Raw genomic sequence first — 27,500 nt, forward strand, 5'->3', positions numbered from 1 at the left:
ACGGGAACCGAAAATGAAATTAAAGAAGAAACAGAAGCTTTTGAGCCATATCACGACAGACAGCAGCACGGGAGGAAGTGCGGACGAATTTGGCGATCGCCTTCTAACCAACGATTGGTATGTGTTTGTTTGGCATTAAATGTGGGTGGAGGGAAAGGCTGGGTGCAAATATAGCTACAAATGAGGCATGATGATGCAATTTGTACATATAGCTAGCCTAAATAGCATGTTAGCATTGATTAGCTTGCAGTCATGCCGTGACCAAATATGTCTGATTAGCACACTCCACATAAGTCAATAACATCAACAAAACTCCCCTTTGTGATTTCGTTGACTTTATCGTTGGAAATGCATCTGATTTGAGTGTCGCAGGATATCCACACATTCTTGCCATCTCTGTCGTAGCATAGCTGTCGTCGGTAAAGTGTGCGGAGCAAACGAGGGACTTTCGCAGCTTTTGACCACTGATGCAACTGTTGGTGTTGTTACACCCTCCGACAACACACTGACGAGGCATGATGTCTCCAAGGTACGGGAAAACAGTCGAAAAAACGGAAAATAACAGAGCTGATTTGACTTGGTGTGTGTAATGTGTGTGAGAAAATGGCGGGTCGCTTCACGATGTGACGTCACGAGTGAAAGGTCATTGCTCTGACAGGCGAACAATTGAAAGGTGTTTAAATCGCCAAATTCACCCTTTTAGAGTTCGGAAATGAGTTAAAAAAACATATGGTCTTTTTTCTGCAACATCAAGGTATATCAATCAATCAATCAATGTTTACTTATATAGCCCTAAATCACTAGTGTCTCAAAGGGCTGCACAAACCACCACGACATCCTCGGTTGGCCCACATAAGGGCAAGGAAAACTCACACCCAGTGGGACATCGGTGACAATAATGACCCAGTGGGACGTCGGTGACAATAATGACTATGAGAACCTTAGAGAGGAGGAAAGCAATGGATGTCGGGCGGGTCTAACATGATACTGTGAAAGTTCAATCCACAATGGATCCAACACAGTCGCGAGAGTCCAGTCCAAAGCGGATCCAACACAGCAGCGAGAGTCCCGTTCACAGCGGAGCCAGCAGGAAACCATCCCAAGCGGAGGCGGATCAGCATCGCAGAGATGTCCCCAGCCGATACACAGGCAAACAGTACATGGCCACCGGATCGGACCGGACCCCCTCCACAAGGGAGAGTGGGACATAGAAGAAAAAGAAAAGAAACGGCAGATCAACTGGTCTAAAAAGGGAGTCTATTTAAAGGCTAGAGTATACAAATGAGTTTTAAGGTGAGACTTAAATGCTTCTACTGAGGTGGCATCTCGAACTGTTACCGGGAGGTATATTGACACTTATGTTTTATATATTTTAAATGACACTTATATATTGACACTTACATAGGTCTGGTGATAGTTTTCCCCTTTAAGACCCTTATCTGATATTGGAGGTATAATCTGTATGCTGTTGGCCCTGGCATTAAAGTAAAAAAAATTGTCAGAAGAAAAATCATGTAATCATAGTATCGACTCGATACGCTCTTGTACTTGGTATCATTACTGTGGATGTCAGGTGTAGATCTTTCTACCCATGGCCTTTGTTTACATCCAGGCGCGCTAGATTTGTTAGGGGTGACACCCGTGAGCTATTGCGTCCTCCTACGGTGAAGCATGTTGAGCTATTCCTCGTCCTGCTGGGATGATACTTGTAAGAAACTTCGATGCTGTATTGGGGAATTTAAAGAGCCGCCGATTTTGCACGTTTTGCCAAAAATTCCTAGAATCCAACAATGGGATGTCAGGTAAATGCCGCCAGCTCCATTTAGTTTATTTCTAGTACAAACACATCTGTCCGCCTCTCCAGAAGAAGCCACCAATGCCGTGCCAACGCTCATTTTGTTGTTAAAACTCAAAAAGTAGATCAACATTTCATTAAAAAATGTGTTTATCTGTACTATGATGGACTTTGGCAGTGACTAAAGCGAATGTTTCCTAATTTGTTTACATGTATTATTTTAATGTTATAATTTTTTTGCAGGATTTTTGAATATCTTTAATTTAGGTAGTCAGGGACTGTAGATGGAAATAAGCTATAATCTGGTGCAGAACATATCTGTCTTTGAGCTTAATGTCTCTGTGCATTGTCCCTTCAATTAAAGTCAAAAAATATACATATAAAGACAAAAAAAAAATGCTAAACCAGGATTGTATCCAAACATTTAAATAAATAAATAAATAAATGGGTTGTACTTGTATAGCGCTTTTCTACCTTCAAGGTACTCAAAGCGCTTTGACACTACTTCCACATTTACACACTGATGGAGGGAGCTGCCATGCAAGGCGCCAACCAGCACCCATCAGGAGCAAGGGTGAAGTGTCTTGCTCAGGACAAAACAGACGTGACGAGGTTGGTACTAGGTGGGATTTGAACCAGGGACCCTCGGGTTGCGCACGGCCACTCTCCCACTGCGCCACGCCGTCCCTAAACTTACCATTTGCAACTAACACATGACTTGCTCAGCGGCCAAGTGGTTAGAGTGTCCACCCTGAGATCGGTAAGTTGTAAATGGTAAATAAATGGTAAATGGTTGTACTTGTATAGCGCTTTTTTACCTTTTTTACGGAACTCAAAGCGTTTTGACACTATTTCCACATTCACCCATTCACACACACTGATGGCGGGAGCTGCCATGCAAGGCGCTAACCAGGACCCATCAGGAGCAAGGGTGAAGTGTCTTGCTCAAAGACACAACGGACGTAACTAGGATGGTAGAAAATGGGGATTGAACCAGGGACCCTCAGATTGATGCCACGGCGTCCCCCGTTGTGAGTTCAAACTATAAAGACTATAAAAATTGGACCCATCGGCTCCCTGTTTGGCACTCAGCATAAAGGGTTGGAATTGGGGGTTGAATCACCAAAAATGATTCCCGGGCGTGACCACCGCTGCTGCCCACTGCTCCCCTCACCTCCCAAGGGGTGAACAAGGGTGAGAATAATTTTGCCACACAGTGTGTGACAATCATTGGTACTTTAACTTAACCCTCGTTGCGTTCGTCTCAACTTGGACATATTCATGCTTTGATTGCACACATTGACACACAAGTAGACTTAGACTTAGACAAACTTTAATGATCCACAAGGGAAATTGTTCAACACAGTAGCTTAGTTACAATGATGGAATGTGTAAGGATGGAAAGGACAATGCAGGTATAAATAGACTAGGTATAGCAATGTAAAATATAACATATCTGCGAATATATACAATATATACTTATCATGTGTACAGTAATGATAATTATTAGGGATTGGAATCATAGATCCACTGACGAGTCGTTCAAGATTATTGCAATGAGAATTCGATATTATTGGTATGAAAATTATAATTACAGGAAATAGACCCGTATCATCTATTGATGATATCTGTGATTATACAGCTGGATGGAGTGCGGAATGAAGGAGTTCTTTAATTGAACATTGTGGGAACGAAACTGAAGGACCCTGTTGGATTAAGAGCTCCGCTATCCCTCAAGTGTCTGGTGGAGTGGGTGGGCAGGATTGTCCATGATGGCGAGCAGTTTGTCCAGTGTCCTCCTGTCCCTCACTGACACAAACGCCTCCATTTGCGTGGCAATAGTTTAGCCTGTTTTAAGTCCCTTTTGCTGGTGCTGCTCCCCCAACAAGCCACTGCAGAGTACAGGGCACTGGCCACAACAGACTGATCAACTATCTCCAACCTCTGGCGGCACACATTAACGGACCTAAGCTTCCTTAGGAAAAAGAGTCTGCTCATGCCCTTCTTGTATACAGCTTTGCTGTGGTCCTTCCAGTCCAGTCTGCTGTTCAAGTGGAATCCCAGGTACTTCTACTGCTCCACTACTGCCACTTCCTGACCCTAGATCTTAATGGGCTCCACAGGGGTCATTCTCTTCTTGAAGTTGATGACCGGCTCCTTGATCTTGTCCACATTAAGGAGCAGATGGTTCGCCTGAGACCTTTGGGCACCACACCCTTCTTGGGGGTAACGATTCGATTCAGAAGAGGTTCTCTATTCAAATCAGTCAATCAATCAATGTTTATTTATATAGCCCTAAATCACAAATGTCTCAAAGGACTGCACAAACCACTACGACTACGACATCCTCGGAAGAACCCACATGAGGGCAAGGAAAACTCACACCCAGTGGGCAGGGGGAATTCACATCCAGTGGGACGCCAGTGACAATGCTGACTATGAGAAACCTTGAAGAGGACCTCAATGTGGGCAACCCCCCCCCCCCCCCCCCCCCTCTAGGGGACCGAAAGCAATGGATGTCGAGCGGGTCTAACATGATACTGTGAAAGTTCAATCCATAGTGGCTCCAACACAGCCGCGAGAGTTCAGTTCAAAGCGGATCCAAGACAGCAGCGAGAGTCCCGTCCACAGCAAACCATCCCAAGCGGAGGCGAATCAGCAGCGTAGAGATGTCCCCAACCGATACACAGGCGAGCGGTCCATCCTGGGTCTCGACTCTGGACAGCCAGTACTTCATCCATGGTCATCGGACCGGACCCCCTCCACAAGGGAGGAGGGGACAGAAGAGAAAAAGAAAACAAGCGGCAGATCAACTGGTCCAAAAAGGACGTCTATTTAAAGGCTGGAGTATACAAATTTGTTTTAAGGTGAGACTTAAATGCTTCTACTAAGGTAGCATCTCGAACTGTTACCGGGAGGGCATTCCAGAGTACTGGAGCCCGAACGGAAAACGCTCTATAGCCCGCAGACTTTTTTTGGGCTCTAGGAATCACTAATAAGCCGGAGTCTTTTGAACGCAGATTTCTTTCCGGGACATATGGTACAATACAATCGGCAAGATAGGATGGAGCTAGAACGATTCTCTCCTTTGCACTCGTTTCATCCAATAAAGTAATGATGCTGTAGTCTGAGCCAATCAGTGGCCATGCTACCAAACAGTGCCCTCTGATTGGTTTGGTCTCATCAGTGGCCAATATTACTGTAATTTTGATCTTTTTAGCTTATGTAGCCATTTATTTGCTTGGAAATGCTTGCATCAGGACCAAATAAATGCTTTAAGTGAAGTGAAGTGAAGTGAATTATATTTATATAGCGCTTTTCTCTAGTGACTCAAAGCGCTTTACATAGTGAAACCCAATATCTAAGTTACATTTAAACCAGTGTGGGTGGCACTGGGAGCAGGTGGGTAAAGTGTCTTGCCCAAGGACACAACGGCAGTGACTAGGATGGCGGAAGCGGGAATCGAACCTGCAACCCTGAAGTTGCTGGCACGGCCGCTCTACCAACCGAGCTATACCGCCCCTTAAGAAATTAAGAAAATATGTAAAAAAAAAATAAAGCTGCAAATGTATGTAGTAAACTGGCATATAAAAGTGTATATACGAAGCAAACAGATGGTGCAAAACGTTGCAACAACAGGACAGTGAGATAGGTAATTAACTGGCATATTGAAGTTTTCCATACAGTGCAAACTGTATGGTGCAAAATGTTACAACATTAACACTGCGGTATGTTGAAATGTTCAATTAGGGTGCATAGTGAAGTGAATTACATTAATAATCTCCTCAAGAAAATAGTAATTTGTCATGTCTTGTGATCATGTTTTGTTTAGTTATGTTCTGTTTGTTTAAGACGCCATTGGTTCCTGTTTTGTCACCATGGCGACCCATTAGTTTCACCTGTCTCACGTGTTGGACTCACCCACCTGCTTCAATCATGTCATTATAATTTAAGCTTGGTTTTTCAGTTGGTTGTTCTGGCGTCTTTGTTGTTTCATGCTCCTTGTTCATGCTTGACTCATGCCGCTCTTGTCTTGCCAGGTACGTTTTCTTTGTTATTCGAGCCTCAGTTTAGTGTGTTGTTTAGTTCATGTTTACATGTCCTTAAGTTGTTTTTGCGCGCCTTTTTTTCACTTTTTGTAGTATAATTAAATCATGTCTTTACCTTCACGCCACGACCGGTCCAGTTCCTTTGCATTCCGGGAAAACAAACCACACCATATAGTCCACGTTACGACAAATTTACCGCATTTTTCGGATTATAAATCGCTCCGGAGTATAAATCGCACTGGATGAAAATGCATAATAAAGAAGGAAAAAAACATATATAAGTCGCACGAGAGCAGTGGTTCGCAACCTTTTTTCAGTGATGTACCCCCTGTGAAAATGTTTTTAATTCAAGTACCCCCTAATCAGAGCAAAGCACTTTTGGTTGAAAAAAATAGATAAAGAAGTAAAATACAGCACTTTGTCATCAGTTTCTGATTTATTAAATTGTATAACAGTGCAAAATATTGCTCATTTGTAGTGGTCTGTCTTGAACTATATTTGAAAAAAAAAAGATGAAAAATAACTAAAAACTTGTTGAAAAATAAACAAGTGATTTAATTATAAATAAAGATTTCTACACATAGAAGTAATCATCAACTTAAAGTGCCCTCTTTGGGGATTGTAATAGAGATCCATCTGGATTCATGAACTTAATTCTAAACATTTCTTCACAAAAAAATAAATCTTTAACATCAATATTTATGGAACATGTCCACAAAAAATCTAGCTGTCAACACTGAATATCGCATTGTTGCATTTATTTTCACAATTTATGAACTTACATTCATATTTTGTTGAAATATTATTCAATAAATATATTTAATAAATATATTTATAAAGGATTTTTGAATTGTTGCTATTTTTAGAATATTTGAAAAAAATATTACGTACCCCTTGGCATACATTCAAGTACCCCCAGCGGTACGCGTACCCCCATTTGAGAACCCTTTGTTTAGTTCATGTTTTCATGTCCTAAGTTGTTTTTGTCTACGCCTTGTGCGCGCCTTTTGTTTTCACTTTTTAGAGTATAATTAAATCATGTCTTTACCTTCACGCCACGACCGGTCCAGTTCCTTTGCATTCCGGGAAAACAAACCAAACCATAGTCCATTTTACGACATATTATACTGTATTTTTCAAATTATAGGTCGCTCCGGAGTATAAGTCGCACCGGCTGATAATGCATAATAAAGAAAGAAAAAACATATATTAGTCGCACTAGAACAGGGGTAGGGAACCTATGGCTCTAGAGCCAGGTTTTGGCTTTTTTGATGACTGCATCTGGCTCTCAGATAAATCTTAGCTGACATTGCTTAACACGATAAGTAATGAATAATTTTGCGGGTAATCACAGTGTTAAAAATAACATTCAAAATATAAAACTTATTTTTTTTTTTTTTTTTAAATGTTATTTTTTTTTAAAATACATAAAACATTGGCTTCACGGTGGGAGAGGGGTTAGTGCGTCTGCCTCACAATACAAAGGTCCTGCAGTCCTGAGTTCAAATCCAGGCTCGGGATCTTTCTGTGTGGAGTTTGCATGTTCTCCCCGTGAATGCGTGGGTTCCCTCTGGGTACTCCAGCTTCCTCCCACTTCCAAAGACATGCACCTGGGGATAGGTTGATTGGCAACACTAAATTGGCCCTAGTGTGTGAATGTGAGTGTGAATGTTGTCTGTCTATCTGTGTTGGCCCCGTGATGAGGTGGCGACTTGTCCAGGGTGTACCCTGCCTTCCGCCCGATTGTAGCTGAGATAGGCGCCAGAGCCCCCCGCGACCCCGAAAGGGAATAAGCGGTAGAAAATGGATGGATGGATGGATATAAAACATTCTCATGCGTTTTAATCCAGCCATCCATTTTCTACCGCACCTGTTTAAGAAATCGCATTATTGGTAGGAAATATTTTATTTTTTATTGGTTAGCTTCACAATAAAAATGTTTTTAAAAATGATAAGTCTTATTGTACTCTAAAATGTTATTCAATCAATTAATCAATGTATTTTATTTCGGCAATCTTCACATAAAACAAAGAACAACAAGAAAAGAGAAAAAAACGAAAACAAAAACAAAAACACTCATTTGAGCAATGATTGAGCCGAAAGGGTGTAGGTTGAAGCAACGCTTATATAAACCTACCCCATCACAACAAGAACAAGGTTCAAAATATATAAAATCTAAAACATGCTTCACTTATATTACTTTTTTTTTTTTTAAACAATATATAAGCAAAATATATGTAGCACACGTCTCATATACACAGTTTAACATTTAAATCAAACATATACATTTGTACACTTATATATATATATATATATATATATATCATATACATACACAACTTATTTAAATTCCATATAAAGTGGTAATATATACATTTTAATATAACCTATATGTATAATTATGAGATCATAAATTGTATCTATATACATATATATTATTGTCTTTCTAAAACAATGTTTGCTCTTCTTTCTTATATTTACCAATGATAAATGATTTAAAAAGCTTTTTTAAATTAAAAATGCATGCATTTAGTTCTATTCAGTGTTAATATTATACAGCTCTCACAGAAATACATTTAAAATATTTGGCTTTCATGGCTCTCTCAGCCAAAAAGGTTCCCGACCCCTGCACTAGAGTATAAGTCGCATTTTTGGGGTAAATTTGTTTGATAAAATCCAACACCAAGAATAGACATTTGAAAGGCAATTTAAAATAAATAAAGTGAAGTGAATTATATTTATATAGCACTTTTTCTCTAGTGACTCAAAGCGCTTTACATAGTGAAACCCAATATCTAAGTTACATTCAAACCATTGTGGGTGGCACTGGGAGCAGGTGGGTAAAGTGTCTCCCAAGGACACAATGGCAGTGCCTATGATGGCAGAAGCGGGAATCGAACCTGCAACCCTCAAGTTGCTGGCACGGCCACTCTACCAACCGAGCTAAACCGCCCTAAAGAATAGTGAACAACAGGCTGAATAAGTGTACGTTATATGACGCATAAATAACCACCTGAGAAGGTGCCTGGTATGTTAACCTAACATATTATGATAAGAGTCATTCAAATAACTATAACATATAGAACATGCTATACGTTTACCAAACAATCTGTCACTCCTATTCGCTAAATCCCATGAAATCTTCTTCCTCGGTGTCTCTTCTGAACAACTCTGCCAACTCCAGAGGAAGACAATGCGCCACTTCCTCTTCTATCGGCACGTCGCTTACGTCAGAGTCATCGTCGGCCGCAGTTCCAATTATTCCAGCCTTTCTGAATCCGGACGCTAGACTTTTGACAAGAACAAGAAAGTTTGATCACATTACGCCTGTACTGGCTCACCTGCACTGGCTTCCTGTGCACTTAAGATGTGACTTTAAGGTTTTACTACTTACGTATAAAATACTACACGGTCTAGCTCCATCTTATCTTGCCGATTGTATTGTACCATATGTCCCGGCAAGAAATCTGCGTTCAAAGGACTCCGGCTTATTAGTGATTCCCAAAGCCCAAAAAAAGTCTGCGGGCTATAGAGCATTTTCCGTTCGGGCTCCAGTACTCTGGAATGCCCTCCCGGTAACAGTTCGCGATGCCACCTCAGTGGAAGCATTTAAGTCTCACCTTAAAACTCATTTGTATACTCTAGCCTTTAAATAGACTCCCTTTTTAGACCAGTTGATCTGCCGTTTCTTTTCTTTTTCTTCTATGTCCCACTCTCCCGTGTGGAGGGGGTCCGGTCCGATCCGGTGGCCATGTACTGCTCGCCTGTGTATCGGCTGGGGACATCTCTGCGCTGCTGGTCCGCCTACGCTTGGGATGGTTTCCTGCTGGCTCCGCTGTGAACGGGACTCTCGCTGCTGTGTCTTGGATCCTCTTTGGACTGGACTCTCGCAACTGTGTTGTATCCATTGTGGATTGAACTTTCACAGTATCATGTTAGATCCGCTCGACATCCATTGCTTTCCTCCTCTCTAAGGTTCTCATAGTCATCATTGTCACCGACGTCCCACTGGGTCATTATTGTCACCAATGTCCCACTGGGTGTGAGTTTTCCTACCGAGGATGTCGTGGTGGTTTGTGCAGCCCTTTGAGACACTAGTGATTTAGGGCTATATAAGTAAACATTGATTGATTGATTGATGGTTTCGGTTGTCACTGAAGCCCATGCTGTGTCGATCCATCCAATGACATCCAGAAAAGTTGCAATATTATTTGATATTTTACGGTAATGTGTTAATAATTTCACACATCAATCAATCAATCAATGTTTACTTATATAGCCCTAAATCACTAGTGACTCAAAGGGCTGCACAAACCACTACAACATCCTCGGTAGGCCCACATAAGGGCAAGGAAAACTCACACCCAGTGGGACGTCGGTGACAATGATGACTATGAGAACCTTGGAGAGGAGGAAAGCAATGGATGTCGAGCGGGTTTAACATGATACTGGGAAAGTTCAATCCATAATGGATCCAACACAGTCGCGAGAGTCCAGTCCAAAGCGGATCCAACACAGCAGCGAGAGTCCCGTTCACAACAGAGCCAGCAGGAAACCATCCCAAGCGGAGGCGGATCAGCAGCGCAGAGATGTCCCCAGCCGATACACAGGCAAGCAGTACATGGCCACCGGATCGGACCGGACCCCCTCCACAAGGGAGAGTGGGACATAGAAGAAAAAGAAAAGAAACTGCAGATCAACTGGTCTAAAAAGGGAGTCTATTTAAAGGCTAGAGTATACAAATGAGTTTTAAAGTGCGACTTAAATTCTTCTACTGAGGTGGCATCTCGAACTGTTACCGGGAGGGCATTCCAGAGTACTGGAGCCCGAACGGAAAACGCTCTATAGCCCGCAGACTTTTTTTGGGCTTTGGGAATCACTAATAAGCCGGAGTCCTTTGAACGCAGATTTCTTGCCGGGACATATGGTACAATACAATCGGCAAGATAGGATGGAGCTAGACCGTGTAGTATTTTATACGTAAGTAGTAAAACCTTAAAGTCACATCTTAAGTGCACAGGAAGCCAGTGCAGGTGAGCCAGTACAGGCGTAATGTGATCAAACTTTCTTGTTCTTGTCAAAAGTCTAGCAGCCGCATTTTGTACCAACTGTAATCTTTTAATGCTAGACATGGGGAGACCCGAAAATAATACGTTACAGTAGTCGAGGCGAGACGTAACAAACGCATGGATAATGATCTCAGCGTCTTTAGTGGACAGAATGGAGCGAATTTTAGCGATATTACGGAGATGAAAGAAGGCCGTTTTAGTAACGTTTTTAATGTGTGACTCAAAGGAGAGAGTTAGGTCGAAGATAATACCCAGATTCTTTACCGTGTCGCCTTGTTTAATTGTTTGGTTGTCAAATGTTAGAGTTGTATTATTAAATAGAGTTCGGTGTCTAGCAGGACCGATAATCAGCATTTCCGTTTTTTTGGCGTTGAGCACATAAGTCGCTCCAGAGTATAAGTCGAGTATAACTATGAAGAAAACTGTGACTTATAATCTGAAAAATAGACATTATTGTATTATTGGGGTTATTTAATACAAACTACAACCGCAGTAATAAACATGTAGCTCAATTAAGACCCCCAATGGAACATTATTAAATTTTTCAATGCAGAATTAATTCAATTGTCCTGGATCTCATCAGACGGGGCAGGTCAACCTATTGAATTTAAATTTCATCTCAGTGTTGGAGGAGGAGGAGGATGGTGAATCCACGCTGACCCCTGTGTCTCTATGTGTTGTTGTGCGTCTCAGTGGGTTTCCTCCGCGCTGGCGCCAGCTGGAAATGCCTTCACTAAGCAGAGTCGGTACACACATCATCCTCCATTCAACTCCTTCAGGCCTCTTTGATGCGAGTAACACTAGACATGCTCCGAGCACACAACAGATCCTATCTAGCGGCTGTTTAAAGGGCGGGAGTGGCTGATCATAACTTATCGAGGGTTCAGAGCTGCTATAATGCTTTTGTTGCCTTTTTAGGGTGTCCTTCACACTTTGTCTGTTTGGTGAAGTGTTAGCGCAAGTCCAGGACTAACAGGACCGGACCAAGCAGAGGAAGGTGGTCTCAGTTCGACCTGCCAGAGGACCTTGGTACTGAGCGAGGCAAGTGTAAACACACAATAGGCCCTTTTTCCACCAAAGGTTCAATACAATAGAATAAGAACTTTTAGTTCCCAGAACTTTTGGTTCCTGTGGACGTGTGTGGTTTTTGTTTCCACCACTTTTCATCAGTTCGGGGTAATTTATACAAATCAGGCTAGAGGCGTAGGGAGGAGTTGTTTAGTGTATTTCTACGCTGATACCATGTAAATTTAGAGGTGCCCACACTTTCTCTGCAGGCGAGCTATTTTTCAACTGACCAAGTCGAGGGGATCTACAGTGGGGCAAAAAAGTATTTAGTCAGCCACCGATTGTGCAAGTTCTCCCACTTAAAATGATGACAGAGGTCTGTAATTTTCATCATAGGTACACTTCAACTGTGAGAGACAGAATGTGAAAAAAATATCCAGGATTTCACATTGTAGGAATTTTAAAGAATTTATTTGTAAATTATGGTGGAAAATAAGTATTTGGTCAACCATTCAAAGCTCTCACTGATTAAAGGAGTTTTTGGCTAAAAATCTCACGATACATGGCCCCATTTATTCTTTCCTTAACACGGATCAATCGTCCTGTCCCCTTAGCAGAAAAACAGCCCCAAAGCATGATGTTTCCACCCCCATGCTTCACAGTAGGTGTGGTGTTCTTGGGATGCAACTCAGTATTCTTCTTCCTCCAAACACGACGAGTTGAGTTTATACCAAAATGGATACATGGATGATACAGCAGTGCATTGGGAGAATGTCATGTGGTCAGATGAAACCAAAATAGAACTTTTTGGTATAAACTCATTTCGTCGTGTTTGGAGGAAGAAGGATACTGAGTTGCATCCCAAGAACACCACACCTACTGTGAAGCATGGGGGTGGAAACATCATGCTTTGGGGCTGTTTTTCTGCTAAGGGGACAGGACGATTGATCCGTGTTAAGGAAAGAATGAATGGGGCCATGTATCGTGAGATTTTGAGCCAAAACCTCCTTCCATCAGTGAGAGCTTTGAATGGTTGACCAAATACTTATTTTCCACCATAATTTACAAAAAAAATCTTTAAAATTCCTAGATTTTTTTTTTCGCATTCTGTCTCTCACAGTTGAAGTGTACCTATGATGAAAATTACAGACCTCTGTCATCATTTTAAGTGGGAGAACTTGCACAAGAAGAAACGCTACTTTTACTACGCTCCATTTATCTACAATCTACTCGCTACTTTTTTTTATCGATCTGTTAATGCACGCTTTGTTTGTTTTGATTTTGTCAGACACGCATTCAAAGTAGGATCTATCACATGCCTGCGTTTAACCAATCAAATGCAGTCACCGGTGACTAAGACCAATCAAACAGAGCCCGGCGGTCACATGACCGTCATACGTAGAACCCGACATGTTGAAAAACTTATTGGGGTGTTCGCATTTAGTGGTCAATTGTACGGAATATGTACTGTACTGTGCAAACTACTAATAAAAGTTTCAATCAATCAAAAGTGTAAATGAAAAAAGACGCTTTTTATTTCAACCGTGCTTCCCGTCAAAAGCCTAAAGACTGATCGCACAGTTCCTGTCTTCACAATAAAAGTGACTGCGCTAACAAAATAAGAGTCTCTGAAAGCCAGCACAAACAAGCTAGCAAGCTACGGAGTTTGCCGCCAATGTATTTCTTGTAAAATGTATAAAAACGAATATGGAAGCTGGACGAATAAGATGCCAAAAACCAACGACTTTCATGTGGTATTAGACAGAAAAGAGGAACTTTTTTTTCTCCTCCATTTGAAAATGTGGATGTTATCAGCACTATACTGTCTGATTCCAATCAATGCAAGTAATCAGAATCAGGTAATAGATGGATGGATGTTAAACATGCATGTATATTCATTAAAACACCTTTAACACGTGAACAAAAACGGCAAAATAAATAAATATAAATTATATATGTATATGTATATGTGTGTGTGTGTGTGTGTGTGTATGTACATGTATATATGAGGTAGATCACATTGACATGGTCATTTATTAATTGATTAACGTTAAAACTTATTCGGGTGTTACCATTTAGTCGTCAATTGTACGAAATATGTACTGTACTGTGCAATCTACTCATACATGTTTCAATCAATCAATGAATGCCTACTGAGCCTATGACGCTGTTAAGTTATTGTGGCTCAATTTGCCTTTTATTTTTATTTTTTATGTATTATTATTTAATATATATTATTGTTTTAGTTGCTTAAGAGATATTCCTGGCTCTGAATTTGCTCATTGCTATTTTTATGTTTTTGAGCATTTGTTGCCGTAATCATTAAACGAACAGGTTACTCATCAGTTACTCAGTACTTGAGTAGTTTTTTCACAACATACTTTTTACTTTTACTCAAGTAAATATTCGGGTGACTACTCCTTACTTTTACTTGAGTAATAAATCTCTAAAGTAACAGAACTCTTACTTGAGTACAATTTCTGGCTACTCTACCCACCTCTGATTGTTAATACAAAGTCAGGCTTTTGTACGCAATGTCCAACAGTCAGAATGTTGTCTTCTCAGTAAATGATGAATTCATGAAGGTCAGGACAATATATAAAGAATAAATGTCAGTGTTTCTCTCACACCGACAACATGAACACATTGGCTTTGGCGATGTGTTTGTGTACAACATGTAATAAAGTAAACCGTTAATATTTCACATTCCTCTAACAAAGTCAGAGTAGTAAGCAGCTGAGGTCATTGCTTCGAGTCCGCCGTCATACTTTATTGTAAATATGTTGAAAAGAATCCCTCCTATTCTCATGGCTTCACGTGTCGATAGTTTGTAATAAATAATAAACATCGATAAACTGTTGAGTAAATACACTGCAGGATTGTTCAGCTTTCTTCAGCACAAATATGCCCCACAAAAGTTTCTGCATGTCGACGCTTTGTTCATTTTTTTTTTTTTTTTCTCCGTTGTCAAGTTTGTTGTAATAGAAATACATAAGAAATAAAGGAGTCGTTCTCGGATATTTCGTGTTCGGAAAATGTTTTAGGAACGCACAGCCCACCCCCGAAAAGGTTCCGGGAACCTTCCAAAAGTCCCACCCAGCTGGCAAAAACTCAGAAAAGTTCCTGAAGAACTAAATCTACCTAGTTAGTTTTTGGTAGAAACATAAGGGGGATTTTATTTCCCTGAGTAAATGGGAAATTCCTGTAAAAATTCCTGCGATTGGATTGCAAATGGCCATTATATAACACCAACACAATATCAGTGTTTGGTCAATACAGATAGTGAGTTTGCCACACACTCACAGAGGCCTCATTTACCCATCACCACCACCAAATTATACATTTTTATTATTTTGGCACTGACTAGAAATGTGAACACACTTTTAATTTTATGGCGTGATGTTCATTTTTATAGTGGATTCATGAGGTACGCTGCCACCTAGGGGTCGTCTCCAATGGCTGCAGAGGCCTCAATATTTGCATATCAAAGTTTAATACCAATGATTTTCACACTAGGTGTGGCGAAATTATTCTCTGCATTTGACCCATCACCCATGATCCCCCCCTGGGAGGTGAGGGGAGCAGTGGGCAGCAGTGGTGGCCACGCCCGGGAATAATTTTTGGTGATTTAACCCCCAATTCCAACCCTTGATGCTGATTTTGGAGAAATTAAAGAGGCTGTGTAATTTTTAAACCAAAAAATACAACAAAAACACCACCGGCTAGTTTCTTACCATCAGTGATTTACTACAACGTCTATATTTTTTTAAAATGTCTGTACTTTTCATAACTAAAATGATATTGAATAAAAATTTGTCGGTCTGAGGAATTTGTCCAGCGTTCAGGCTTGGCACTCACCCGCTATCTGGTGCAAAGACACTAATACAATTATTTGACTCTCAATTATTTCATTCGCTGTTATTTGATTGGTCACAGGTTGCTTTTGAAAATGATTCAGTAGCCATAAAATTAGTCAATAGTTTGTCATTCCGAAATAAGAACCACACGGGTAAAAAAAAAAAAGTGCAGATCAAAGATCTATTCTGTTTGGTTTTGATATATTAGTCAACGTCCAAATCCTTTTACAACATCCTGCGATTAAACTTTGAACCAACAGGTTCTACATGAGACAAATGGACTTTGACTGCAGTGAGTTGGGTTCCGTCAAGTTTTTATGACAAATAGACTGGTTTGATCTAGGGTTTGGGGAAAAGAAGACTCTCTTGTATGCTCCCAGTTGAGACCATCCAAACTGGGCTGAATCTTTTAGACAATTGTCTACCACACAGAGCTAAGTGGCAAATAAGTACATACCCCGTTTCCATATGAGTTGGGAAATTGTGTTAGATGTAAATATAAACAGAATATAATGATTTGCAAATCCTTTTCAACCCATATTTAGTTGAATGCACAACAAAGACAAGATATTTGATGTTCAAACTCAAACTTTTTTTTTTTTTTGCAAATAATAATTAACTTAGAATTTCATGGCTGCAACACGTGCCAAAGTAGTTGGGAAAGGGCGTGTTCACCACTGTGTTACATCACCTTTTCTTTTAACAACACTCAATAAACGTTTGGGAACTGAGGAAACTAATTGTTGAAGCTTTGAAAGTGGAATTCTTTACCATTCTTGTTTTATGTAAAGCTTCAGTCGTTCAACAGTCCGGGGTCTCCGCTGTCGTGTTTTACGCTTCATAATGCGCCACACATATTTGATGGGAGACAGGTCTGGAATGCAGGCGGGCCAGGAAAGTGCCCGCACTCTTTTTTTATGAAGCCACCCTGTTGTAATACGTGCTGAATGTGACTTGGCATCCTCTTGCTGAAATAAGCAGGGGTGTCCATGAAAAAGACGGCGCCTAGATGGCACCATACAGTATGTTGTTCCAAAACCTGTATGTACCTTTCAGCATTAATGGTGCCTTCACAGATGTGTAAGTTACCCATGCCTTGGGCAGTAATGCACCCCCATACCATCACAGATTCTGGATATTGAACTTTGTGTCGATTACAGTCTGAATGGTTCGCTTCCCCGTTGGTCCGTATGACACGATGTCGAATATTTCCAAAAACAATTTGAAATGTGGACTCGTCAGACCACAGAACATTTTTCCACTTTGCATCAGTCCATCTCAGATGATCTCGGGCCCAGAGAAGCCGGCGGCGTTTCCGGATGTTGTTGATAAATGGCTTTTGCTTTGCATAGTAGAGCTTTAACTTGTACTTACAGATGTTGCGACAAACTGTATTTATTGACAGTGGTTTTCTGAAGTGTTCCTGAGCCCATGTGGTGATATCCTTTAGAGATTGATAACGGTTTTTGACACAGTGCCGTCCTAGGGATCGAAGGTCAGGGTCATTCAATGTTGGTTTCCGGCCATGCCGCTTACGTGGAGTGATTTCTCCAGATTTTCTGAACCTTTTGATGATATTATGGACCGTAGATGTTGAAATCCCTGAATTTCTTGCAATTGCACTTTGAGAACCGTTGTTCTTAAACTGTTTGACTATTTGCTCATGCAGTTGTGGACAAAGGGGTGTACCTCGCCCCATCCTTTCTTGTGAAAGAGTGAGCATTTTTTGGGAAGCTGTTTTTATACCCAATCATGGCACCCACCTGTTCCCAATTAGCCTGCACACCTGTGGGATGATCCAAATAAGAGTTTGATGAGCATTCTTCAACTTCATCAGTATTTATTGCCACCTTTCCCAACTTCTTTGTCACGTGTTGCTGGCATCAAATTCTAAAGTTAATGATTATTTGCAAAAAAAAAAAAAAATTTTATCAGTTTGAACATCAAATATGTAGTCTTTGTAGCATATTCAACTGAATATGGGTTGAAAATTATTTTCAAATCATTGTAGTCCGTTTTTATTTACATCTAACACAATTTCCCAACTCATATGGAAACGGGGTTTAAATGAAAGACTAAATCATTTAGAAATTGGCCAGAAAAAAATATATATATGTGATTGGCTGATGGTCGGTTTAAGGCAGGGCTATAACTAAATTGTTTTGGGGGCCACATTTCCAGAAAACTAAGGACTGTGTAGGCGGGCTTCTCCCTTCACTATCATTCTTATTTTGTATATTCTGGAGAACCAGTGTCCTCTCCAGTCTAGTTTGTTAGATTTACAGAAGCGCTCTGCTGTTTTTAAGGACATTTTGCAAAGATGTGAGTCTCTCAAAGTTGTTCCACACATTCAGGTAAATAACCCATCCATTTTGTACCGCTTATTCCATTCGGGGTCGCGGGGGGCGCTGGAGCCTATCTCAGCTACAATCGGGCGGAAGGCGGGATACACCCTGGACAAGTCGCCATCTCCAGTTAAATAACCCGAATAATGAAAAAGAGGAGCGGTTAGTGTCTGCCCTGAGATTGGTAGGTCGTGAGTTCAAACCCCGGCCGTGTCATACCAAAGACTATAAAAATGGGACCCATTGGCTCCCTGCTTGGCACTCAGCATCAAGGGTTGGAATTCGGGGTTAAATCACCAAAAATGATTCCCGGGCGCGGCCACCACTGCTGCTCATTGCTCCCCTCATGTCCTATGGGAGTGTGATGGGTCAAATGCAGAGAAAAATTTTGCCACACCTATTGAGTGTGACAATTATTGGTACTTTAACTTTAACCTAACTAATATAACTAAAGAATAAAAAAAATTAAAAAAAAAGACTAGTGGGACAAGCGGTAAAAAATGGATGGATGGATGGATGGAATACAGACTGTATTTGAAGTAAACAATCTACAACGCCTTAGTTCCGTAAATCACATCACGAAAAACAATTGTTCCTGCCAAAAATCAGAGGACTTAAAGGGGTGCTTTGAGTAACGCCTCAGTTATGTAAATCACAAGTTTGAACCCCAGTGTTCCATGTGTTAGCAAAGTTAAAATGTCAAAGCAAAGCCCTGCTATTATGTTTACAGTGGTCCAAGTTCCTTTATACAACAAGCAAACTCAACTGTTTTCAAAAATTTGCTGCAAAAATGTGAAAAATATTTTACTAAATTATACGCAACACTTTTTTGCTCCCATTTTTCATGAGTCCAACTCAAAGATCTAAAACGTTTCCTGTATAAACACAGAAAACCTATTTCTCTCAAATATTGTTCACAGATCTGTCTAAATCTGTGTTAGTGAGCATTTCTTCTTTGCCAAGAAAATCCATCCCACCTCACAGGTGTGGCAGCATGATTATTGCACAGGCCAAAAAAACATCACATAATCACAAAACAAACGATTACAATGCAATAAAACATGATCAATAATATTTTGTATTACAAAAATAACAACTTGGAGTTTACACAATGTTCATACCAAAAGAGCAATATAAAAAATATATTTTTTTTATTTGCAAAAATAAGTGAATTATTTTTATATAGCACTTTTTCTCTAGTCAAGTGCTTTACATAATGAAACCCAACATCTTAGTTACATTTAAACCTGTTTGGCTGGCGCTGGGAGCAGGTGGGTAAAGTGTCTTGCCCAAGGACACAATGGCAGTGACGAGGATGGCGGAAGCAGGGATCGAACCTGGACCCCTCAAATTGCTGGCATTGCCACTATACCAACACAGCTATACCGCGCCAAAAGTAAATCATAGAACCAATGGCCTACAATAAACACATTAGTGTACCAAAGACAAACAATTTTGTAAGTGAGGAAATAGAACCATAATGAATAAAATATGAGATAAAATACATACAAAATCAAAATCAGTTTAAAAATGATAACCAGAAACAAGAATGAATTTAAGCAAAAAATTATTCAAAAGATTATTAGTCCCTTTGCAGAGCTCAATCATTTTTGATTTTCATTTATTGATTTATTAATGAATTTATTGTTTTTAATATTTATTTATTGATTTGAAATTATTTTTGAATTGTTTTATTATTTTAATGATTTGATTGTCATTTGCAAATTGGTTAGTAACGTGTTAAAATCCTGTGCTTTTTGTGGTTGAAGTTATAAAGAACACTTAAAACATTTATAAAAATAAAAAAAATCAAACTAGTGCAATGTTATTGAAAAAGAAATGTGGAAAAAGCCGGTGCAAAATCTCAATAAAAGCAACAAATTACACAAAAAAGCCTGAAAAATCCCAGAAAGAATGTCCAAGTTTGTTATATAATTGTTATTAAAAGCTTCTTTTTTGGATATTTTTTCTATGCAAATGAGGAGAAAACAGTAAATGCATTCTAAGAATCCGAGGCGACTGAGCAACAATGTCATTAAAAACCAAAATCCTTCTTCCCACCACAAGCTTCTCCTGACAATAAACTGTCGTCTTTCCTCATTTCATTGCCACATTTAGCAGTGATTTATTTAAGGGGAGAAAAGCACCACGAGAATGCCTTTTCCAAGTTCAACAGCTTGCAGCAATTTAGGTTGTATGGGGGGGGGGAACCGCCGAAACAAATATTTGACCGGCGTCCATGATGAAATGGATATATTTATACACAACGAATTGAGTCAAAGGCTATGTAACGAACGCCCCACTTCACCAAAGGAACTTGTTGTAAACATTTTAGTGATGCCGCAGGGGGTCGGGAAGGAAAGTTATTAGAACTTTAATTCTCTGTGAGAGATAGGATAATCCGCATGATGAAGAAGAAGAAGAAGTGCTGGAAGGATTTGTTTTAGTCTGAGAAAACATTTTCTAATTACCAGAGTCTGACGTAGTCAAAGAGATGTTGTGATCATTTTTAGCCACACAAAATTCCCATCTGATACCCACAACATGTTGTGGCAAGACAGGGCGTGGGCCAAATAAGACAAACATAGTTTTTTAAATCAATTCTGTTCATGCTTTTGATGTTTTCCATGTTTTATTTTTCATTGTTCAGTATTGTCTTGGCTTGTGCTTTACGGAGTTCCATTCTGTTAAATGGCTCCTTAAGGGCCTACTGAAATGAGATGTTCTTATTTAAACGGGGATAGCAGGTGCATTCTATGTGTCATACTTGATCATTTCGCGATATTGCCATATTTTTGCTGAAAGGATGTAGTAGAGAACATCGACGATAAAGTTCGCAACTTTTGGTCGCTAATAAAAAAGCCTTGCCTTTACCGGAAGTAGCAGATGATGTGACGTCACGGGTTGTAGGGCTCCTCACATCTGAACATTGTTTACAATCATAGCCAGCAGCAGCTAGAGCTATTCGGACAGAGAAAGCGACAATTTCCCAATTAATTTGAGCAAGGAAGAAAGATTCGTGGATGAGGAAATTTAGAGTGAATGACTGGAAGCAAAAAAAAGGCGGTTGCAGTGGGAGCGATTCAGATGTTATTAGACACATTTACTAGGATAATTCTGGAAAATCCCTTATCTGCCTATTGTGTTGCTAGTGTTTTAGTGAGATTAAATAGTACCTGAAAGTCGGAGGGGTGTGTTGACGCCAGAGTCTCCGAGGGAAGTCACGGCAGCTGCAGCAGCACAGAAGCTCCGCTGATGTCTCCGGTAAGAGGCGACTTTTTACCACAATTTTCTGCCGGTCTTCATGTAGTCGGGATCCATGTTCGCTTGACCGCTCTGTTCCATAGTAAAGCTTCATCTTCGGGAATTTTAAACAAGGAAACAACGGCTGTGTTTTTGTGGCTAAAGCAGGGGTCGGGAACCTTTTTTGGCTGAGAGAGCCATGAAGGCCAAATATTTTAAAAACGTATTTCTGTGAGAGCCATATTATATTTTGGTTTGATTGATTGATACTTTTATTAGTAGATTGCACAGTACAGTACATATTCCGTACAATTGACCACTAAATGGTAACACCCGAATAAGTTTTTCAACTTGTTTAAGTCGGGGTCCACGTTAATCAATTCATGGTAATACTTTGATACGGGGAACATATTCACCATTAATTAGTTGCTTATTAACATGCAAATTTGTAACATATTGGCTCTTAATTAGTCATTATTAAGTACATATTAATGCCTTTTTCTGCATGGCCTTATTTTACAAGTAGTAAGCCATTAACTAAGAGTCTTCCCTTATAACCTCAGAATTATTGCTTATTAGTAACCCTAACCCTTATATGGTCCCCTAGTGTCCAAATAACTCTTAATTAAGTCTTTGTTACTTAGAATATGTTCCCCATACTAAAGTGTTACCAATATTTTTTAACACTGAATACAACTAAATGTGCACATTTTTAAGTTAGACTTACATTTTTAGAGAATAATAAGTCTCTTATTCTTTTTAATAACATTGTTATTCTGAAGCTAACAAATAATAAATGAAATACTTCTTACCATTAATGCGACTTCTTGGATTGATGGAATAAAATGTATGGGAATGTTTTTAATTTTGAACGTTATTTTTAACCTTGTGATTACCAGCGGAATCATTTATTACTTATCGTGTTAAGCAATGTCAGCTAAGATTTATCTGAGAGCCAGATGCAGTCATCAAAAGAGCCACATCTGGCTCTGGAGCCGCAGGTTCCCTACCCCTGGGCTAAAGGCTAAAAGCTTCCCACGTCCATCTTTCTACTTTGACTTCTCCATTATTAATTGAACAAATTGCCTAAGTTTCAGCAACACAGATGTCCAGAATACTGTGTAATTATGGGATTAAAGCAGACTACTTAGAGCTTGGATCGGGCTGGAAAATAATGTCCGCTGCAACCCGAGACGGTAAACGCACGCGTCATCATACCGCGACGTTTTCAACACGACACTTAGCGGGAAATTTAAAATTGCAATTTAGTAAACTAAAAAGGCCGTATTGGCATGTGTTGCAATGTTAATATTTCATCATTGATATATAAACTATCAGACTGTGTGGTCGGTAGTAGTGGGTTTCAGTAGGCCTTTAGTTACAATTTTTCAATTGGAATGTCTCCAAAGTTGCATAAAAATACATAGATTTAATCCTCAGAGCAGGGATGTGCAAACTTTTTACATCAAGGAACCTATATTTTTTATATATATTGATTTAATTTTGTAAACTGTTCAAAAAAGTTATATAGTTTTCAAAAACCAAGCTGTTATTATTTTTTTTTAATTTCAGTCTTTTCTCTTTACATTGTAACTTTTTGCTCTATTTTTACGCATTTTTACATGTTTGCTGTTAATTAGCAAAATATCTCAAAAAGTTATGCACGGCTTTTGATGAAAGTTTCTGGTCATGTCAAAAATGGGATGGGTAACAAGTCATAATATTTTGGGGCTAATCTGTATTTTTTCCTTCTATTTTACCTGATGTTTATGTTACAAGGCTGAACTGCTCTGTGTGTATGGTAGCGGTTCCAGCCCTGCCTCCACACGCAGAGACAAAAGAGAGTGAATGACAGACAAAAGGGTTCACTCTGTTTATTACGTTCCACTATAGAATTATCTGCTGACATACAATAGGTGCAACCAGTGAACCCTTTTGCAGCCTGTTTGGAAGCAAAACAAAACAAAAGCACACATACTTGGCTATTTTAAAACTGCTTGTAACTTCCGGTAGGAATGTCGGAGAGACATGAAACAAAAACCTCTATTTAGGCCTCACTTAAACCTACATTTTAATAATTGACTTCCTTCAGCAAAAATAAACAGGAAGTTGGCAAAAACCCCTTCAAAACAAAATTTTCCTTAAAAATGTAATTTTTGCCAGTGTGTCGATGTTAAGATATTACGCCGAGTTGGTAAGTATATCTGTTTGCTAATAGTAGCTACTATTTATCCATCTTCTAACGATTATCCGGGCTTGGGTCGCATGGGCAGCAGCCAAAGCGGTCCCGCCCATCGCAATTTTAGTTATTACTCTTGCTAGGTTCTGTTTTTCAGTTAGTTAGTTAGTTTGCAACATAGCTCATAAATGTATGGGCAGACTTTGATCAAACTTTCATTAAATATCAGAAATAAAGGGATTTCATTTCAGGAGAATTTTTTTAAAGGATTGTTTACTATTGGGAGTCGGGGCCTGGTGCAGGTCAGCTATATCTGAGTGCTTTTCTAGTTTGTTATTTTTTGTTTGATTTTATTTTTACAATTTGCCAAACTAGCACACCTTTAACATGTAACATGCCTTTTAAAAAAAACAATAATTTTAGATAAGAAATATGGTATGAAAGACAAAACAATAGAATGTATTTCATACTAACAACTACAGTAGTTTTACAAAGTAATGTAAATTATTTACCTTGGATAGTGGACATTTTTGTTATTTTATATATACGTGTGTATATATATGTATGTATGTATGTATGTATATATATATATGTGTGTGTGTGTGTGTGTGTATATATGTATGTATCTCCAGGCACATGATGGAGATGGGGGCAGGAGAAGCATCGCTGGTGTGACGGAGGCAGCAGGGCACCACAGTGAGAGGGAAGTCACTCAGGACACCAGACGGCATGACCAGAACACTTGTGCTGGAGACGTTCGGAAAGAACGAGTGAACTGGCCAACTGCAGCTGAAAAGAAAGAATGGGATATGTTTGACTGTGATGTCGACCAGGTGCTGGAAGCGGCACTCGCAGGAGACGTGGGAAAGAAGCTCAAGGCCATGTCCTCGATAATCTGGAGTATAGGCGCAGATCGCTTCGGAAAGAGAGAACAAAAAGGCAGAGTAAACATCCAGCCCAAGGAAAACAGACGCCTGAAGGAGATAGCAATCCTTAGAGGAGATCTGCGGAGGCTTAAGAAGGCCTTTCGTGAAGTAACAGCAGACGAGAAACCAGCTCTCACAGAACTGCGAAACGGCCTGATGGAGCGCATTAAGATCTTGTGACGAACAGGAAGCGGCGGTTGAAGGAAAGGGTGGCCTTCACAAAGAACCCATTCAACTACCTGTCGAAACTCCTGGGTGATAAAAGATCAGGAGAGTTGAAAGCAACAAAGGAAGAGGTGGAGGAGCCCTTTGTCACCGATTCTGTTCATAACTTTTATGGACAGAATTTCTAGGCGCAGTCAAGGCATTGAGGGGTTCCGGTTTGGTGGCCGCGGGATTAGGTCTCTGCTTTTTGCAGACGATGTGGTCCTGTTGGCTTCATCTGGCCGGGATCTTCAGCTCTCACTGGATCGGTTCGCAGTGTGAAGCGGCCGGAATGAGAATCAGCACCTCCAAATCCGAGTCCATGGTTCTCTCCCGGAAAAGGGTGGAGTGCCATCTCCGGGTTGGGGAGGAGACCCTGCCCCAAGTGGAGGAGTTCAAGTACCTAGGAGTCTTGTTCACGAGTGGGGGAAGAGTGGATCGTGAGATCGACAGGCGGATCGGTGCGGCGTCTTCAGTAATGCGGACGTTGTACCGATCTGTTGTGGTGAAGAAGGAGCTGAGCCGGAAGGCAAAGCTCTCAATTTACCGGTCGATCTACGTTCCCATCCTCACCTATGGTCATGAGCTTTGGGTCATGACCGAAAGGATAAGATCACGGGTACAAGCGGCCGAAATGAGTTTCCTCCGCCGTGTGGCGGGGCTCTCCCTTAGAGATAGGGTGAGAAGCTCTGTCATCCGGGAGGAACTCAAAGTAAAGCCGCTGCTCCTCCACATCGAGAGGAGCCAGATGAGGTGGTTCGGGCATCTGGTCAGGATGCCACCCGAACGCCTCCCTAGGGAGGTGTTTAGGGCACGTCCAACCGGTAGGAGGCCACGGGGAAGACCCAGGACACGTTGGAAAGACTATGTCTCCCGACTGGCCTGGGAACGCCTCGGGATCCCCCGGGAAGAGCTAGACGAAGTGCCTGGGGAGAGGGAAGTCTGGGCTTCCCTGCTTAGGCTGCTGCCCCCGCGACCCGACCTCGGATAAGCGGAAGAAGATGGATGGATGGATGGAGGAGCACCTTCGGCAGGTCCACAGCGATCCCAGGAGGGAGGACAATTTGGAGGTGATGGAGAGGCTCATTAAACCAGCTGAACCAACTATTCCTTTTAAGGCGGAGGAACCAAGCTGGCAGGAAGTCAGCAGCTTCCTTAAGAAGGCAAGAGGAAAATCAGCCCCAGGGCCAAATGGCATCTCGTACAGTGTTTACAAGCATTGCGAAAGGCTCAGGAAACGACTCTGGAAGCTACTGACGGTGGCATGGAGGAAGAATTTCCTTGCTGATGAATGGCTGGTGGCTGAGGGATGCTTCATCCCTAAGGAAGAAAACTCTTCAGGGATTAAGCAATTCCGTACCATCTCCCTCCTCAATGTGGAAGCTAAACTCTTCCTGGGGATTCTGGCAAAGAGGTTGACCACCTTCATGTTGGACAACGGTTACATGGACACTTCAGTTCAAAAAGGTGGCATTCCAGGGGTATCTGGCTGTCTCGAACACACCAGCGTAATCTCCAAGATCATCGAGGATGCAAAGAGGAACCACGGAGACCTAGCAGTTCTGTGGCTTGATCTAACAAATGCCTATGGAACGATACCCCACAAGTTAGTGGAGCTGACTTTAAAGACCTACCACATACCAGAGCAATTCCAGAAACTCTTGCGGCAGTACTTTGACAGATTCAACATGCGATTCAACTGCGGAGAATTCACCACCAACTGGCAGAGACTAGAAGTGGGCATTGTCACTGGCTGCACAATTTCAGTGATTTTATTTTCTGCAGCGATGAACCTTCTTGTCAAGTCGGCAGAGAAGTTATGTCGAGGCACAGTCCTTGCAAGCGGAATCCAGATGTTACCCATTAGAGCGTTCATGGACGACCTTACCATCACAGCAAGATCAGTGCCAGAAGGAAGATGCATTTTGGAGGACCTGATTGAGCTCACTAATTGGGCAAGGATGGAGTTCAAACCGGCAAAGTCCAGAAGCCTAGTTCTGAAGAAAGGGCGTGTTCAGGAACGGTTTCGCTTCAAGATCAGGGAGAACATCATTCCAACTGTCCAAGAGAAGCCTGTGAAGTGCTTGGGGAAGTGGTACAGGGCAGATCTCAAAGACCGACTGAGTGTGAAAGAAATGCTTAGCCAAGCAGAAGCCTGGATGACATCCCTAGAAAAGAGCGGCCTCCCGGGCAAGTATAAGGCCTGGGGTTACCAACATGGGGTTCTCCCCTGTCTGCTCTGGCCACTCCTAGTTTATGAGGTACCTGTATCCACAGTTGAGAGTCTGGAGAGGAAGTTGAACACCTACTTGAGGAGATGGCTGGGTGTCCCAAGAAGCTTCTGTTCCATTGGACTGTACAGCACAGGAAGCAAGCTACAGCTGCCAATAACATCAGTGGTGGAGGAGTACAAGGTAACAAAAACACGCCAGGCTATGATGCTACGAGACAGCAAAGACGAGCGAGTACGACAAGCAGGCATTGTCGTCAGGTCAGGCATAAAGTGGTCAGCTAGCGAAGCACTGAGGGAGGCGGAGGATCGACTGCATCACGCGGACTTTGTGGGATCAGTAGCCCAGGGAAGACTTGGTCTGGGTTGCTCTTCCAGAACAAATTGGATCAAAGCTGACCCAAAGGAGCGGCGAGGCTTGGTGCAGAGGGAGGTCCGAAAGGCTGAAGAGGAAAGCCGGCATGTCAAGGCAGTAACCATGAACAAACAATGCAGCTGGACTAGATGGGAGAGTGTAAAAGACAGATCTCTAACCTGGAAGGACATCTGGAGCATGGAAGGCCACCGGATTAAGTTCCTGCTGTGTTCTACATAT

General features: G+C 41.1%; 1 protein-coding gene across 1 annotated transcript in view; it reads left to right on the plus strand.

The window, feature by feature from the left end:
* The first annotated feature begins 24,875 nt into the window (after nucleotides 1-24,875).
* The window catches only part of LOC133538573 (uncharacterized), a 30,395-nt gene continuing 27,770 nt past the window's right edge, over nucleotides 24,876-27,500 (plus strand). Inside the window, exon 1 of the mRNA XM_061880226.1 lies at nucleotides 24,876-27,500. This exon is cut by the window's right edge and continues 1,021 nt beyond it. Within this exon, the coding sequence (XP_061736210.1) occupies nucleotides 25,677-27,500 (1,824 nt within the window). The 5' untranslated portion in view covers nucleotides 24,876-25,676.

Source organism: Nerophis ophidion, linkage group LG20, assembly GCF_033978795.1.
Source record: "Nerophis ophidion isolate RoL-2023_Sa linkage group LG20, RoL_Noph_v1.0, whole genome shotgun sequence".
In the NCBI taxonomy this organism is placed as follows: domain Eukaryota; kingdom Metazoa; phylum Chordata; class Actinopteri; order Syngnathiformes; family Syngnathidae; genus Nerophis; species Nerophis ophidion.